General features: G+C 42.8%; 4 protein-coding genes across 5 annotated transcripts; 3 read left to right on the top strand and 1 right to left on the bottom strand.

Moving 5' to 3' along the window:
- The first annotated feature begins 10 nt into the window (after window positions 1-10).
- On the top strand, window positions 11-6,344 carry wbp4 (WW domain binding protein 4). Its single transcript, XM_021608608.2, has 10 exons — window positions 11-157; window positions 1,663-1,735; window positions 2,011-2,073; window positions 2,451-2,577; window positions 2,918-3,097; window positions 4,238-4,308; window positions 4,464-4,539; window positions 4,631-4,812; window positions 4,962-5,155; window positions 5,345-6,344. Coding segments are annotated over exons 1-10 (1,185 nt in total). The 5' UTR covers window positions 11-155; the 3' UTR covers window positions 5,562-6,344.
- Window positions 6,345-6,367: 23 nt separating this feature from the next.
- Window positions 6,368-9,249, bottom strand: mtrf1 (mitochondrial translational release factor 1). Its single transcript, XM_021608606.2, has 9 exons — window positions 8,776-9,249; window positions 8,480-8,577; window positions 8,307-8,388; window positions 8,078-8,185; window positions 7,787-7,959; window positions 7,600-7,717; window positions 7,304-7,440; window positions 7,115-7,213; window positions 6,368-7,000 (listed from the first exon to the last, which is right to left on the bottom strand). Exons 1-9 carry the CDS (start codon window positions 9,113-9,115, stop codon window positions 6,890-6,892), a joined length of 1,266 nt encoding a protein of 421 aa, XP_021464281.2. The 5' UTR covers window positions 9,116-9,249; the 3' UTR covers window positions 6,368-6,889.
- Window positions 7,112-12,343, top strand: LOC100136320 (TNF superfamily member 11). 2 transcript variants are annotated; one of them, XM_021608228.2, is made up of 2 exons: window positions 7,112-7,244; window positions 10,784-12,343. In XM_021608228.2, the coding sequence occupies exons 1-2, from the start codon at window positions 7,230-7,232 to the stop codon at window positions 11,411-11,413; spliced, it is 645 nt and encodes a 214-aa protein (XP_021463903.1). In that variant the 5' UTR covers window positions 7,112-7,229; the 3' UTR covers window positions 11,414-12,343.
- Window positions 12,344-14,503: 2,160 nt separating this feature from the next.
- On the top strand, window positions 14,504-17,053 carry LOC110527376 (coiled-coil domain-containing protein 122). Its single transcript, XM_021608610.2, has 5 exons — window positions 14,504-14,632; window positions 14,838-14,986; window positions 15,153-15,551; window positions 15,717-15,833; window positions 16,049-17,053. Exons 1-5 carry the CDS (start codon window positions 14,599-14,601, stop codon window positions 16,193-16,195), a joined length of 846 nt encoding a protein of 281 aa, XP_021464285.2. The 5' UTR covers window positions 14,504-14,598; the 3' UTR covers window positions 16,196-17,053.
- The last annotated feature ends 96 nt before the right edge of the window (window positions 17,054-17,149 follow it).

Consider the following 17,149-nt stretch of genomic DNA (forward strand, 5'->3'; position numbering starts at 1 on the left):
ACAATTTTGACCCTCAAAGACATCCGTATATACGTCATAAGAAACGGACGCGGTGCTGTTGTTGCTTGAGAAATGTTCAACATCTGCTTTTGTGTGTAGCTAGCTAGGTTGTTTAACCTTAATTATATTAACGTTATATTGGATCAGAAGACACAATGTGAGTATTTCGTTTAAGATTTACTAAAGCCATTTTCTTGCCTGCCGAAATTCTAATTTCCTTAATTTTGTCACTAGAGTCAAATACTTTCTATAGAACAAACTTCACATCAGGATATGCAACCGAAATTAATAATTAATGTATGTGTGTTATATTAAACAGAGGGAGTAAAATGCTACTACGATCAGTGAAACGTAGGCTAAACTGACAACGGAGTGCCATTGGAACACAGCTTCATTAAATAGTACCCGCAAAACACCAGTCTCAACGTCAACAGTGAAGAGACGACTCCGGGATGATTGCCTTCTAGGCAGAGTTGCAAAGAAAAAGCCATATCTCAGACTGGCCAATAAAAATAAAAGATTAAGATGGGCAAAAGAACACAGACACTGGACAGAGGAACTCTGCCTAGAAGGCCAGCATCCCTAAGTGCCCTCTTCACTGTTGACGTTGAGACTGGTGTTTTGCGGGTACTGTTTAATGAAGCTGCCAGTTGAGGACTTGTGAGACGTCTGTTTCTCAAAATAGACACTCTAATGTACTTGTCCTCTTGCTCAGTTGTGCACCGGGGCCTCCCACTCCTCTTTCTATTCTGGTTAGAGCCAGTTTGCGCTGTTCTGTGAAGGGAGTATTACACAGTGTTGTATGAGATTTTCAGTTTCTTAGAAATTTCTCGCATGGAATAGCCTTCATTTTTCAGAACAAGAATAGACTGATGAGTTTCAGAAGAAAGTTCTTTGTTTCTGGCCATTTTGAGCCCGTAATCGAACCCACAAATGCTGATGCTCCAGATACTCACCTAGTCTAAAGAAGGCCAGTTTTATTGCTTCTTTAATCAGAACAACAGGTTTCAGCTGTGCTAACACAATTGCAAAAGGGTTTTCTAATGATCAATTAGCCTTTTATAATTATGAACTTGGATTAGCTATCCCAACGTGTCATTGGAACACAGGAGTGATGGTTGCTGATAATGGGCCCCTATACGCCTATGTAGATATTCCATTAAAAATCAGCCGTTTCAAGCTACAATAGTAATTTACAACATTTACAATGTCTACACTGTATTTCTGATGTGATTTTAATGGACAACTAAATGTGCTTTTCTTTCAAAAACATATTTTATATATATATAAAAAGCACATTTTTTTGTCCATTAAAACAATTTTTTAATTTTTATTTTATTTAACCAGGTAGGCAAGTTGAGAACAAGTTCTCATTTACAATTGTGACCTGGCAATGTAGTGTAGACCTATGTCTTACTTTTTAACTTTGCACTGTTGGGAATTGTCTCATAAATTAGCATTTCACTGTAAAGTCTACACCTGTTGTATAACATGACCAATAACATTTGAGTTCATATTGTTGCATCTACTCATAAGCTAACATAAGCTAGCTAGTTCAGTTTGTACGACCATGGTTGTGTTTTATTCACTGTCCAAATTGCTATTCTGATCAGCTTTCAAACACATGTTTATGAAGTTGTTTATGTTGTTTGTATTACTCAGGTCAGAATATTGGAAGTCCCAGCCGAAGAAATTCTGCCAGTACTGCAAGTGCTGGATAGCCGATAATAAACCTGTGAGTGTTGAGTAAATTGTCATGTAATTTGTACCGGTATGTGAAGTGGTGTAATTAGCCGACTAGCTACCCATTCAGGCATGATCATCATGCTAGTTATTAAGTCTCTTTGACTAAGCCCTTCCCATGTTTCTAACATTGAATGAATGCTTACTTGTTCTTGGTGATGTGTGTCAAAGAGAGAGTAGTCGGTTATGTTATGACTGCAAGGGGTTGTGGCTGAGGACAAGATTTGATCATATATTCACCCCTGTGCTTGTTTGTTTCTCATGCAGAGTGTTGAGTTTCATGAACGAGGGAAGAATCACAAAGAAAATGTTGCTGCCAAAATTGCTGAGGTGAGTTGTCATCATTGTGTTTTGCCTTCACTTGTGAAACATAGAAAGATGGGTGCCTGTCAGTGCCAGGGTTGTAGTTACCATACTGCATAAGAAATACAGATGCCATAAATGTTGTCAATCACCTGAGACTATACTGTTTTCTCTCTGGGCTCTATGTAGTCTGCTGATAACACGTTATTACACAGAGGTATCAACAGGGGTCACTGTTGCGAGGGAAACTATTGATGCTTTGTAAACACAGCTTGGCATACATAGCCCTCCTGGCTGGCCTAGTGGTGTATTTAAGCAGAGATAAGGTCCAGATATGCCACTCTCACACCATGCTGTCATCTCATTGGTGACTTGACTGATACTCCGGCCCCTCTTCTGTTCAGATGCAAAAGAAGAGCATTGACAAGGCGAAGAAGGAGGATCGTCAGTCTAAAGAGTTTGCAACGATGGAGGCGGCTGCACAGAAAGCTTATGAGGAGGATATGAAAAGGTTGGGGATAAAACCATCAGGTAACTTCTTAGTTAAATGTTTTATTGATTTACTAACTTAATAACCTGCCAGTCTGTTTTTATTTGTACCGTCTAATAAGTGTTTAACTTATTACCATTGTTTCTTATAGTTTTTGTACTCTAATATTTTATTATCTCTTATTGTTGTTGCATTGTCGAGGATGAACCTGTCAAGTAAGCATTTTGTTGGATGATGTACACCACTCATATACGGTACATACGACTAATGAAACATGAAGCTTTTAAAAAGTTGTTAGAACACACTCAGTGTAGGTTGTTTTGGATAAGAGGGTCTGCTCAAATGGCTAATATATCAATGTGATTTTGTGTGTTTGCTTAGGTTCCCCATCTCAAACCAAAGCCCAAACTCCAAGCCCAGTTCCATCTCAATCTCCACCTCGAAAACAAGAAAAGAAGCGAAAGCCTGGAAAGGAGAGGATGCCCAGAAACGAATCCGAGAACTGGGTGGAGGGAAAGACAGGCGAAGGACTCACATACTACTACAACTCTATGACAGGAGGTAGGCAAGGTTCACACAAGGTGCTTGAAGTACTTAAAGTAATTGAATTTGTCACTCTGAAATTCAATTACTTGAATACCTTGAAAATCTGAAGTTGGTACTTGAATTAAAATGAGAGGAGAACAGAAAAATATCAAATATGTTAATTTGAAAAATATTAGAAAAATATATTGGTCTTACGAATTCATTTACAGGTACACTACCAAGTTTTATTTAATGTGTTTCCACTCTGGTTGCCAGGCGAGCTCTCTCATTCTACCCACACTGCCACTCAGCCGGGCAGGTACAGAACCGACTGATTAGGCACTGCCAAACGTCACATCGATAGCTAAAATCCTGGGCAACATGGTGTAATCGGCCCTGGAGGGGAAAGGCACAACACTGCATCCTGCGCTGGTGCCAGTTCTACATTAAGATATTTTTTTTTTCCTCATTCAAGGGGCGCCTGCGATATTCCATTTTATCAAGCGGCAGCCGTGCTCCTGCTGTACTGGTTGCCGTTCACGTGCCGTTTTCCTCACACAGCCCACCCGCCCTTCTCCCGACCAGCGACTCTAAAGCTGCTAGTCAGAAGCAAGACGCTTTGTCGTAGCTATTGAGAGGTAGATTCGCAAATGCCCAATAAAACTACAATACTGTCATAAAGCTGGAGTTGTGTAGTAATGCGAATAAGAAATGTGTGTTCACAAGTAGGCATGTCCCAAAACTCTGCTCATCACTACTCAAATTACATCAACTGATTTACCTCATGTATGTAGTACATGTAGTAAATAAGTAGTGAAACATGTATTATTGAGTAGAGCCTTTAAGGTAGTAATGAATAAGTACGTTTTTTTTTCATGAGGTTTTGGCGAATATACCGCCATCTGGTGGCGAATAGAAACAATTGCATAATAGGAGCTATCACAAATTGCTGGTCCTTGGAAATAAATATTTGTGCTTAAAAAGTACTTGAAAGCCCTTGAATTTGGTTTGCAACTCTCCGTACGAACCCGGGGTAGGCTGAAGACCACAACACCTCCGCAGATATCAGAGATGACGGGTTAAAAGTCAGACTGTGACTTTGATAAATCAGTTTTGAACATACACCTAGGACCATTCACCTTTCTCCTGAAGCATTGTGTTTTTATATATTTTCAGAATCTCTGTGGGACAAACCATGTGGGTTGCAGGGAAAAAGCACACCCTCTCCACAGCCGGGTCAAACCGAGGTACACCCTACTTTTTAATGTTTTTTTTTCTTAATACCTTTCATTTCACCAGGAAGTCGCTTGTATGTTGTTACCCATTTGATATGTTTAGAGTCAATGCAATGTACTGAGGTAATGCATTCAAGTCCTGGTGTGAACACACTTTTTTTCTGTAGATCTCCTTAGGTAGTGCCTGGATGGAGGCTGTCAGTTCTGATGGATTTACATACTACTACAACACAGAGACTGGAGGTCAGTCTATGAAGACAGGTGATGACAAGAATGATGTATGTTTGACATAATTATGTTTGACATAGTTTTGATGTTTCCCCCACGCTGACAGAGTCCAGCTGGGAAAGACCTGCAGATCTCCCTGACGGTGGTGAGTCTGGGTCTGGGCCCAGTGGAGAGACTTTGGGCCCCCCAGGGTTAGATGACCCATCTGCCCTGCAGCCAGAACCCCTCTCTGGGGAGGACAGCTCCAACAGTACCAACGGAGCCGGGGAGAGAGAGGATTCCAAACAGGTACCAAGATTCAGTTCAGGGTGAGACTCAGTTCTCAATACAACCCCATTGGTAGTGAATGGGCACCAATAATAGTAGGCATTAGTTTAGGATTTGAGTCATGGTGACTGACAATCATTTCAATAATCATTTGCTCTCCTCACAAAAAGAATACACCGCCTTCAGACAAGGAGGGAGAGGATAAAGATGGTGAGGATGATGATGGGGGGAAGAGAGACGAAGGGGCCAAAGACACACTGGCAGCTGTGCCTGAGGAGAAAGAGGAGAGGCCTGCTGTTAAGAAGCCCAGAAAGACCAACCCTTACGGAGCCTGGGAGCAGATACAGGAAGTAGAAGAGCCTTAGTAAGAGACTGTTATACTGTCAATGTCTTCATTTGGATTTAACTATGAGATTTTGTTAGTTTGCCTTAATGAACAGGACCCTGGTGCTAGTCTCTCTATTTTAGCCAACTTGTTATTGTGTGCCTTATTAAATGCTAAACTAATAACTCACCTACCTGCTCTATACCCCACCCATGTTCTCTCCTCCAGTGAGAAAGTGGACCTGCAGCTACCACAGGTGGAAGGAGCAGCTAGCGCCCCCGCGGAGCTGCCGCCTGAGCCCAAACCCAAGTTTAGGGAGCGTATCATCACCTCTCTGGGCGACGAGGGTGGCCCCGCGTCGGAAGCCGGGGCCACGTTCAGGAAGAGGAAAGCAGAGAACGGGAAATCCTCCAGGAGCCTGAGGCAACGGGGAGATGATGACTAATACTCAGGCTAACTCAGATATTAACTATTTTTAAACAGAAACGAGCCTTGACAAACTGGGGGATGTTGTTGGAGACTGTTGTTATTGTGTAAGGGGACAATTCGAGCAACGTCATATAAAACCTGGATACGCAGGTCAGGTCCCTGTGGGCTACAGAGAACTCGAGTTAGCTACTCACCAAGATGCCATCATTTCAGAATTGTTCAGGTTGAATTTTACCCATCCAACCACCCAAGTTACAGTATATCAGCAGCTTTTGGGGTTGAATAGGACAAGCAGATGTCTGAAACAAGCTGGATCAGTGGCTTTAGCTGTCCTAACATGAAGTGTTATTCTTTACAATTTCCTTTTTCAATGCCTGATGCCCTCCTGCTTGTTTTTAGTTGAGTTGAATAGCATACAGCCGTGACGGACAGACTATATATCATTCCCAGAGGTATTTTCTTATGCGTGTGTGATGTATTTTTAACTGGCTTGTGAAGGACCCCTGTGATGTCCTTACTGTGGTGGTGGTTATTTTCCACATCACCACCAGTACATTCTCATGCCTGGGTCTCCCAAAACCATCGTAGCACTACGGCCATCTTTTGTCTATTTATTTTCAATGGTATTAACATCCTAGTGCTACGATGCTTTGGGGAATCCCAGCCGTGAACCGTACTCCAGCATGGTTGGAGTATGCGAGAAAGAATGCAAAGCAAGTTTTCTACAGTATGATTGATTAAAGATTGTACTTTTATTTTTTTATTGTGAGCACTGTTGAATATATATTCTGCTGGTGTGTACACTTTCTCTGTGCTTCTTCCTTTAGTAATCAATAATCTTCCATGGATTTATTTTGCAGACTTCTGTCAGAGCAACTCAAACATTTCACAGGGGCTCGAGTAGCCTCGAAGGTAATTCAACCCTTCACTGGTGCCAACACATGCTCATTGCTATGGCTGTGTAGGAGAGATACTGATGCCATGGCTGGCCAGCTGCCAGACAGCCTGGGTGCTTGAGATTAGAGTGTGTGTGTTGGGCTGAAACATAGCTCTGACACACCCAATAGGAGCAGGGCTCATCACCAACTATTTTCAGTCAAGTTTTAGGACTTTATTAAGCTGCTAGGGTGTAATTGGGTTTATGTCTGAGACTGGTTAAAGAGCTGGGTTGTCTGTAGCCAGGCTCTCTCTGCTCTCTTCTCCACCCACACGCAATTCTTTTCACAAACTGAATAAGTGTTCGAGCGACTGCTTCCATATCTGGTCTGACTGTTCTCCTGTCAGTGCTGCTGCAGTGGGTCATATCAGCTAGCTCCCAGAACTAAGGCGTCACACTGTCTTGAGTCAGTATCTCTGACTGCAGGTCACCACCAGCTCCAGCAGAGCCTCCTTGTCTCCGTGTTCCAACAGCTCTGAGATCAGATCATCCAGGGGCTCCCCGCCCCTCATGAACTCCTGCCAAGGGAATGCAGAAGACACATTAACCAACTATTACCACTACATGTAAAAACATTACACAACAAATCAACTTCCATTATAGACTGCTTGTTTAAATAGTTAGAAGCCCACCTTGATATCTCTGGTCACATAGCCAGTCCGGTGATCTGTCACGCGATCCTGGCTGAAGTTGTAGGTGCGAATCCTCTCCGACTGGGAGCGAGTGCCCACCTGGAGAAGGAGTAACATGAATGGCTCTGAGGTGAGTTGGGAGGAGGGGGACAGTAAAGCGTTAGGATGGGACTGTGTGTCGGGGATCACCTGCTGTTTGCGTGCCGTAAGTCTCTGCTCCGTCTCTCTGCCCATCATGCTCTGGTAGAGGCGGGCCTTCAGCACGCGCAGGGCCGTGTCGCGATTCTGCAGCTGAGAGCGGGACGTCTGACACTCTGCCACCGTACCTAGAGTCAGAACGGGCCAGTCAGTAATTCCATTTCAATTCAGTCAATATCAGGAGATCAATTCAAAATCAAGAATTGAGAAGTGGCATTGATTTTTTTTAAACTTCTTAAAGTTGATTGTCAATAAATATTCTGTTTCCCCGAACTGTAAGCGCTTACCTGTTGGCAGGTGTACTATTCGGACAGCACTGTCCGTTGTGTTGACACTTTGACCTCCCGCCCCTCTCGATCTGAACGTATCAACCCGCAGGTCCTTAGGGTCAATGCTGATGTCCAGCTACAAAACAGAATCCCAATGTATTATCGTTCAGACAGGCAGACCGACAGACAGGACAGACAGGTGTACCTCGTTGGGTTGTGGCAGGACGATGACGGTCATGGTTCCTGTGTGAATGCGTTGCATCCTGGAGGACAGGCCCACCTCGGGGATCCTCTGGACCCGGTGTGTCCCTCCCTCATGCTTCAGACGCCGGTACACACTCTCCCCCGCTATCCTTACTGCTGCATGGTGCAGTCCACCTGAGTGAATCAAATCAGACCATAAAACACACCAATCAATCATACATAAACGCAGACACTTTCATCCAGTGACCCATAAAACACAGAGACAGTAGGACAGACAGAAGAGAAGCATTACCATATTCAGCAGGTGTGTAGTTGAAGATCTCAAAGTCCCAGTTCTTGTGGCTGGCAAGGCCTTGGTACATGTCAAACATCTCTCTGGTGAACTGTTGACAGATGTCACCTGGATCCAAACATGTGCACCAGAGAGGGGACATACATTATCATCAGGACCAGGAGTGTAATGGAGAGCCGTTGTCCATGGCCTATGCTGTTCATTGAGTAATTACAGTTCACCGACTCACCTCCTGTTGTCCGCCCTGTTACCACCTCCAGAAGGACATTACTGGTGTCGTGTGGGTCACTGGGTACTAGTGTCTGGATCAACTGGGGGAATATGAATTCAGATTTTCTCATCAAATTCCAGACAGACCAAGGCAGACATTTAAAATGTTCTGTGTCTAATGTCTGTTCGTACATCTTTTCTCAATGACTCGATTCTTTGGGTGATCTGTGCTTGTTCCTCTTCCAGTAGCTGGACCATTTGTCGGTCTTCCTCTTTGGAACCGACTGTCTCTGTAAAAGGAGAAATTGGATGACTGTACAACATTTTCAGATACATGACACGTTTCACAGTTAGCACATTGTTATTGAAGCATTGGCGACCTCTGGTTATTGCGGCACGTAGGCGTTACAGACACTTATGAAAGGAAGATACAGAAAGACCACTAGCTAGGTAGCAATTTAACAAAATACACAAAACAGCTTACTTACTCTGAAGCAGAGTTTCAACCTCCTCTAGGTCTTTCACGGCGTGTTCAGCGCTCTGAAACGCAGTGGCCACTGGTGAAAGTCCCACCTGTCTCTTGTTCAACTCTTTCCTGGCGGGGTCGTTGAGAAACCCATGTTGTAATGTTTTGGTGACATCTCTGTACTCTTCCACAAGCTGCCGAATATATCTTTGTACGGACTCATTCCGGTATAAATCTCCCAAATGATTGTTACAACAGCGTCTTGATGGTACGAGTGATCGATTTGCTAGTTCCTTCCATATTCTCTTGCGCATGTGGAGGGCGCACCAGCCATACAGTCGAATACATTTCTGCGTAAGCATCTGGCTACAGTGTATACGAAATAAGTGTAAACTGGTTACATGAGTTTATCATCTCATATTTAGTAACATTGTAAAGAATATAATCACGCTTCCAGGAAGGTCAAAGAGTGGTGTTGAATGCTGGGATATGTAGTCATAAATGATGTTTTTCGCACAGTATTTTACAACAGCACCCCTGGTGGTGTTAAAAAGTTATTTAAATTAATCTGTAATCTGATTGGTCCTCAAAGAGGGGGGTACTAAACTGAGAAAACCACCTCTTAAAACTTCTATTGGTAATGAGAATACGCTGAAATAAAAACATATCTCGGGGAAAGCATAGACTAACATTGGGTCTGTATTTCTGAAACACAGTGGATATTTAACGTTCAGTATTAAACGGATCTTTATGAAATGGAAAACAGTCTGGCAAGACTTCAGCAGCTCAGGAGAACAGAAGCAACTTCAAACAGAACTCTTATTGGTACCGTCGTTTTCATGGGATTACTTCAAGTGGTATCAAGTGTTGCTGTTGTACTTCACTTGACAGGTCATCTTCAACAGGTAAGGTAATCATAATAATACAAGTCCTAATGCATAGGTCTCTTAGATTGGATTATACAAAGAGTCTCCTCTAAAAATGGTCATAAAACCTATGTAATTCTATAGCACAAAGTTGTATTTTGTAAGAAAAAATGTATTGTCATTAACAGTTTGCAGGTGCTGCAAGAAAACATTGGACAAGAAAATTATTAAATACAATGATTGCCACAAATACACATTTGTAATCCATTTCAAGTGGTTGCTCTCTCACCACAACATCTATAACACATTAAACTTCAAATAGAGGCAAAGTGTTTCATATTGTATGGACTGTTTTACTGGCTATTGCATTTTATGGCTTACAATGTAGCCTTATGTTTTACAAGAGAGCAACAAGTCAAAATCAAAGTTTATTGGTTTACACAGATTTGCAGATGTTATCGCAGGTGCAGCGAAATGCTTGTGTTTCTAGCTCCAACAGTACAGTAATACCTAACAATACAAAACAATATACACATAATCCAAAAAAGTAAAAAGAAAGAAATGAAGAAATATCAGAATGAACAATGTCAGAGTCCAGAATATAAATATGTATATTGATGTGTAGGGACAGTATATTAATAGAGAAGGTGTGTACAGCACTAGTTATATAGGATGAGCCTTGACTAGAATACAGTATATACTGTACATATAAAGTGACCTAGTGGCCTCATGGGTGGAATGTTATTAATATTTTTCATAAATAATAAACATTGTTTCAAAAAACCTGCAGAAAATCCGATGTTTCTATGTCAAACAGTTTTGTTATATTTCAGTCTTCTGTGATGTATATAAAGGGTAATATTGAAATGCAAACTCAAAATCGAATACATTTCAACTCTATATCTGACATGGTGCAGGTGTCTTCTTTTTAAGCCCACAACCATGTGTGTGAAGGTGTATACTTGTTTCAAAGTAGATTTGTTTAAGACTACCAAGAAATACACTGTGTGACCCTGATTTAGCCTACTGCAGTAAAACAGTTTAGTGACAAGTGGTGAATAACTCTATAAATGTGTCTAACAGCAGTGTATCAATGCCCAATGAGGGATTTGGGCTGCTGTGACCTCTAACCTCTCTTGCCGCTGTCTCTGTTGGCAACTTCAGGTCACCCAGACCGGACCAGCCCTAGTTGAGACTTCGGACGACCTCCAGAGAGGGGAGTCACAGAGGTGCCCAAAAAAACCCAGGGAGGTCATACCATCAGCCCACCTGCCCATTCAGCCTCCCAGTGGGCACATCCAGAGAGATATCCAGAATACCATGATCCACTGGGACCACGCCCATGGACACCTGTCCAAGATCGGGTACCATGACGGCAGGATCCTGGTCCGCGAGGGAGGCCTGTACTACATCTATGCCAAAACCTGCTTCAGGTACTATGACCAGGTAGAGGAGTCACTGTTGGAGTCTGGGTCTCATACTCCAGGGAGAAAAGGGGCTTCAGCAGAGCCTAGCATTCACAGAGAAGATGGGGTCGGGGCTGGTGCCCTTCTTATACAATACGTGTTCCACGAGCGTCACAGTCACAGTGCCCCCCCCAGGCCAGCTGTGTTGATGAAAAGCGGCAGCACCAAGCACTGGCAGAGGGGCCACTACCACATGTGTTGTCAGCAGCAGGGAGGGGCTTTCCCCCTGGGGCCCGGGGACAGTATCTACGTCAGCGTGTCCAACTCCTGGCTGCTGGACCCGGAAGCTGAGGGAAGCTACTTCGGGGCCTTCAGAATCAGCAGATGATGAATGAGGAAGCAGACCCAGGGCAATTAATTGATGAATTAGTAACTGATATCTCTTTAATCCTATTCCCAGCTCAGGGCTGTACATGAGGTGGAATTCATATCTGTTAGGTAGCTGGACTGTCTGCATATGGAATAGATTTTTGTATTTTTATACTTCGAAAACAAACTGAATTTGGCTCACTTTGAACTTAGTTTTATGAAGTTTTCAATATTTATGTATTTTCTGATGTCTCTCGTATTCAATTCTGTGTTCAGTTTTTTGTGTGTTTATAGAACATTCCAATAAAGCCATATACAATTGTAAAAATACAGGAGAGAGATTATAAATGCTCTGTTATTATCACCAATATTGCCATGCTTCAACCCATTTTATAGGAAAACAGGGATACCATTAGACCATTACGTTTCACCCTGAGACTGTTTACCTCAGCACATCTCTGAAAACTTGACACTGCCTCAGGCGTATGAGCGCAGGGCGCCACAATTTTATGTGCTTTCTGTGGTTAGAAGGGAATAACTCCAGTTAGTGATGCATGCTGGGAGTGCTGTGTCATGCACATTTAGAGGCCCCCTACTCTCCTTACTCATTCCCTGATTTCACTGACCCCTATAGTCCTGCCCCTCCCCCACCTCGCCTCATGTCTCTGATTTAAAATGAAATGAGATACTCTTTTGTTGACGTGTAATGTCATTACTATGCTCAGTTTGCCTTCTTCACATGAAAATCCATTTGCGAAGTGAGGAATCGATCTGTCCATGCTTGGATTAGAACAATTCAACACACACACCATGTTTCCCTTGAAAGCTTTCTTCACTCGTATGTCATTTCCATGTCAAAGCATGCATTAACGCCACCTAACTACACCATCTCAGCTCTACAGTTGCACTGCTAAGAGAGCATTAAAGTCATCCACTGAAACAAAGATTGTTTCATTTGTTTTCAGTCTGGCATATAGCTGGCACTGTTCTTTAACCTTTCGGAAAATGGGCAACAATAGCACACAAATCAGCTCGGCTTTCAAAAAAAGGTTTCATTTGTAAAACTGCTGATGCAAGCACTCAAATTACTATACTTCAAATCAGTGGAGACTGCTGAGGGGAGGACAGCTCATAATGTCTGGAACGGCGCAAATGGAATGGCATCAAACACCTGGAAACCTCAGTATTCACCCCAAAACACAGGTAGCCCAAATATCAGCAGATGAGATGAATGAAAGGGTATTCATGTAGTTGACCACCCACAGCCAACAACCCCTGTTCTAGGGCTATTAATGGTATTTAAAAGATCAACATTGTATGAAATTAAAAATGAACATAGCTATGTTCTACTGTATCTCCATCCATCCCCTCTTCACTGTCTCTCTTCCTATTTTGAGGAAGGATGGAGTGGACAAAATAATAGCACCAGATACTTCTAGTTAATGTTTAGTTGTGTTGACACAATGCAGACTAGGGTAAAAACAGGAACACCTGTGACCTAGTCAAGACCGTCTCTTTGGCACACATGTTGTAGTGCTGATGAAACACAGGGAATGAGAGACAATGTCAGGGAACCAGACAGGAAATAGTTGTGGTTATATTGAGTCACAGATAGAGGGAGGGATTGGAAGGAGGGAGGGATTGGAAGGAGGGAGGGATTGGAGGAAGGGAGGGAAGGAGGCAGGGAGGGGGAGCACCCTGTTGAGTCATACATACAGTTTATCCTGTTGTGTCTATGGGACTGAGACTGAGATTGAGTGAGGAGGGCTCTATTTAATCAAACACACATGAGAAATTCAAACGCAGAAAAAGTGCATAGGATGTAATGGCGCAATAGCCTATAAGATCATGATGTTCACTGCAGCACATCCGTTTTGTTTTCAGAACTGGTTACGGGGCACTGGTACACACCTGTACCTATTATGTACACCGTAAACTTGTCTCAATAAAGCCACAAGACTCAGAAACCACAGCAGCTAATTACTCAGAACTTCAGCATCTGGAGGCAAACATGTTAACAATAATAGCCCAGTGTTTTCCCTATACCTAAGCATTCAACCACAAATGGGGAACTCCAACTGTCATCACGTTCAAACAATTTGCTCTTTTTTAGTGCGCAAACAAACCCAAACAACAAATAAAATATTTACATGCACCAGCACAAATAACAGTCAGGTCCTGTGCTAGTAAATCAAGTCTATCGGCTATTGTTTAGCTAACGGTGGGTCCCTCACCCGCCTTCACAGCCAAATCCTACTGGGTCATGGCTTCATGGGCTGCATGGGCCTGGGAAAGAAACCTTGTTTTGTTCATCTAGATGGTCACAATACATTTCCAGTAGGCTGCACAAAAACTGAAAGGACTTGATCCCATCACACACGCGCGCACGCACGTGGAAGCGTAATGGGGATGTTTCAGTACTAGCTTCCTTATATCCTTCCTATATTCATGTTTTAGTAAGGAAACAAAATGAGTGACTTGAGTACATATCCTGGAGGGCTGCTGTGTGCAATCAAATAGCCTACAGACACATTTTCTCCATAACTGCCGTCTTCTCATATCATAAGTTATGTTTAGAAAGGTATAGAGAGAGCGAGAGAGAGAGAGAATGGGCTCTACATTATTCGTTAACCCTAAAACACCACTTGTGGACCTAACCAGTAGGCTATGGCCTAACACTGTGAAACATGTAAATACACATAACTGACATGTAAACTGTCTCATACCACCAGAAACCGTAGGGACAAGTCCCTGTCTTTTATCACATACAAATGATGTATAGAATCAAATCCGGACATCTGGCAATCCATTGTAAAATAAATGTATACAAAAACTAGGGCTACATTTCCTTTAGTTTACTTCACTGACCAATGGATTTTAATAACATCACTATTTATTTCCCCTACATTTTGAGTGGGAAGGGCACAAATGAACATTTCTCCAATATCTGGAAAATGAAGATGAGCCACTCAATTCAATGGAACTCTTTGGGTGTGTCCGAACTTGTGGTTTCTTTAATTATTTAATTCTTAACATAAGTATATTGTTTTACTCGGCAAAGGTGCAGTCAGTCAATATGGGGCGTGTTGGGGGAATCACACCGGAAACCCCCCACCGGAAACGTCCGCCAGGCCAAGAGAGTGCACGTGCTGAGCTGAGCGCGAAAACCAACTCTGTTTCGCGCTCAACAACAAACGTGTTAACATGGCCAACTCTGCTGGGATGACGGTGGAAAATGGCAAGAAAACATATAGCAAATTCCTTATAAAATGTTGGACTATCTGTATTATCTTGGGAAGCTTTGCTAAAACAGCAGCAAAGTAGGCCTACAGTTGTTGGGGGTGGAGATACTAAAGAGTTAACGTTTGTAGGACTGCAACTAGCTAATTTAGGAAGCTAACGTTAGCTAGCTTAGCTAATAACAAACCACCTTCTTTCTTCAGACATGACAGGGTCCCTTCCATGTATTGCTGTAGAGACACATGGAGGGCCTGACTTCTCTCTAACACAAGCTTTAGAAGATGTCTCTCAACAAGGATATGCCCAGATTGTGGCCCTCCGGGAGAAACAACAAGTGCTCAGCTCTCTCCAGGTGAATCTCTTCTTACCTGCTAACACACTGACCAGTAACATTTTAAAACTCCAGGAACACTGTAATTATTGCTGCTTAAATTACATATATTTTCCTTGCAACATTAATATCAGAACATTTGTTTTAACACTCAGTGTAAAGCAATGTTGTTTTCATCTGCTACCAGGCCATACTATCAGACATTGAGAAGAAAGGCAAAGAAGCTGAAGTGGAGTTAAAATTCAACGTGAGGCAGATTCTCATCCTGGAGGGTGAGATGGAACACCTGCAGCGACACATGCAAGACCTGGGCTTGCGTTCTGTCACCGTCTACAACGAAAACACAGAGCTCCGACTGCTGATCGAGGAAGAGGAGGACAACTTTAGCCGCGTGCTGGCCGGTTACAACACCTACCGGAACAAGATGGAGGGCCACCGGACAGCCGTCTTGCAAGCAGAGAGCCAGATGAGGGCTCACAGGGAGCTAGTGGAGAAGAGGGCTCTGGTCAGAGTGCTCACAGAGAGGAGAGAGGAGCTGAGGGCCGACCTGGAGAACCCAGAGGGGAATGCTGTGAAGCAGGCACAGGTCAGAGCAGCTGAGGAACCAGTGTAGATGTTGACAGATTACAGTCATATGGGATATGTTAAAAAAATAAATAAATAAATTGGTCCTGTGATCCCTGTCTTCTCCAATTCGTCTGGTCGTTAGTTGTTATCTTGAATCAATAATAAAACTGCAATCTCTTGACAGAAAGAGTTGGATGACATGAGGGGGCAGATCTCAGACCGGAGGAAGATGGTGACTGAGAGAAGAGAGCTCATCCTGAAGGAGTTTGAGAGTCACACACTGATCAAGAAGCATATCGAGGTACGGTAGTGAATCCCTATTGTCTGATGCTCACTTACCCCCTTTTTCCTCTAATCCAACAGAAAATAACTCACTCCAGACAGTTAATGTTAGATAAAGACCCACCATGTACAGTATTCATAATAAGAATAACTATTTATCTGGAACCTTTCGAACATGTCAACAAAAATCAGAAAGTACAATATCGGTTTAAAACCCAAGTGTGTTGTTCTCAGATCCAGAACAGACGGTACGATGCCATCGTGAAGCGTCTCCACTGCCAACTGATGAAGGCCCAGTCCGGCCACAGGCAGTTGTCTGATGATATCTACCACATGGAGAGAGAGATCCAGGACCTCAAGAGACACCTCGAGGTGCCATAAGTTAGCATTCTGGTTCATAAAACTGTATGTTTTGTAGTATGACCTAAGGCTAGGAGTTTTCCCTAACCAAGACATACTTCAGGCCCTAGTGTAGGTCTGTGCATAACTGTTTTGTTGCTGTTCATTTTCTTTTTTTACACTTTTCTGTCTCATAGTTTTTTCAGTGAAAGTAATGAATTGGAAAGCCATTAAACAAAAATATGTCTTTACATAAAACTCCCTTTCCCTCCCCATTATAAATAACTTGGGTTTCCCCCCAAATTTAGAGGTAAAACTGTGACACTCACTGACCAGCAGAGGGCAATGGTGTCAACCAATTAAGAAATAGCAACTATTCCTGTGTTACTGTATAGAAGACAATAATCACTGTCAGTCACTTTGTAGACAAAACAATATTTATTGGTGTGTTTCTCTCCTGTCTCTCATCATCTTGACAAAAACAACAGATCAGAACAGGAGACAAACTGATGAGATGGAGACGTGAAGGAAACCTTTTATACATTAAACCATGGCAGGGATCGCCTTAGCGTAAATGCTGTACATGATAGAACCAACTACCGGCGGATTACACACACTAAGACACGCAACATCAGAGGAACAGAATACTGAGTCATCATCAACAGTTTTAGGGTTAGAGAATAAAGTAGAGACCAACATTTCCTTTCTCTCTCTTTCTCTCTCCCTCTTTCTCTCTCACACATATTAATAATTGATGGTGCTTTTAAACGGAACAAAAATAAGATGAAACAGGGTAGAAACGTGTCAGTGTTCTTGTTTGTTTGTGTGTGAACACAGTGCCTTCTCATTATGTTCCCTTCCCGACATTAAAGAAGTCTCGGTCCCCAGAGACTCTCTTTCTTTCTCTCTCCTTTGTTTATTTCCCTCTCCACTTCCTTCTCCTCTTCGCTCTGTGGGCTGGGGGTTGCAGCAGTAAATATAGTTGAGTCGTTTCTC

The sequence above is a fragment of the Oncorhynchus mykiss genome, chromosome 7 (assembly GCF_013265735.2).
Source record: "Oncorhynchus mykiss isolate Arlee chromosome 7, USDA_OmykA_1.1, whole genome shotgun sequence".
NCBI classification, from domain to species: domain Eukaryota; kingdom Metazoa; phylum Chordata; class Actinopteri; order Salmoniformes; family Salmonidae; genus Oncorhynchus; species Oncorhynchus mykiss.

Excerpts from the sequence above, each read along its gene's own strand:
- wbp4 (XM_021608608.2), top strand. Across the intron at positions 2,578-2,917 it reads GTTGGGGATAAAACCATCAG|GTTCCCCATCTCAAACCAAA; the intron begins GTAACTTCTTAG and ends GTGTTTGCTTAG. Across the intron at positions 4,813-4,961 it reads AGAGAGAGGATTCCAAACAG|AATACACCGCCTTCAGACAA; the intron begins GTACCAAGATTC and ends CCTCACAAAAAG.
- mtrf1 (XM_021608606.2), bottom strand. The coding sequence starts at position 9,115 with ATGCTTACGCAGAAATGTATTCGACTGTATGGCTGGTGCGCCCTCCAC. Across the intron at positions 7,441-7,599 it reads AATAGTACACCTGCCAACAG|GTACGGTGGCAGAGTGTCAG; the intron begins GTAAGCGCTTAC and ends TTCTGACTCTAG. Across the intron at positions 7,214-7,303 it reads TTACGGCACGCAAACAGCAG|GTGGGCACTCGCTCCCAGTC; the intron begins GTGATCCCCGAC and ends CTCCTTCTCCAG.
- LOC110527376 (XM_021608610.2), top strand. The coding sequence starts at position 14,599 with ATGGCCAACTCTGCTGGGATGACGGTGGAAAATG. Across the intron at positions 14,987-15,152 it reads AAGTGCTCAGCTCTCTCCAG|GCCATACTATCAGACATTGA; the intron begins GTGAATCTCTTC and ends ATCTGCTACCAG. Across the intron at positions 15,834-16,048 it reads TGATCAAGAAGCATATCGAG|ATCCAGAACAGACGGTACGA; the intron begins GTACGGTAGTGA and ends TGTTGTTCTCAG.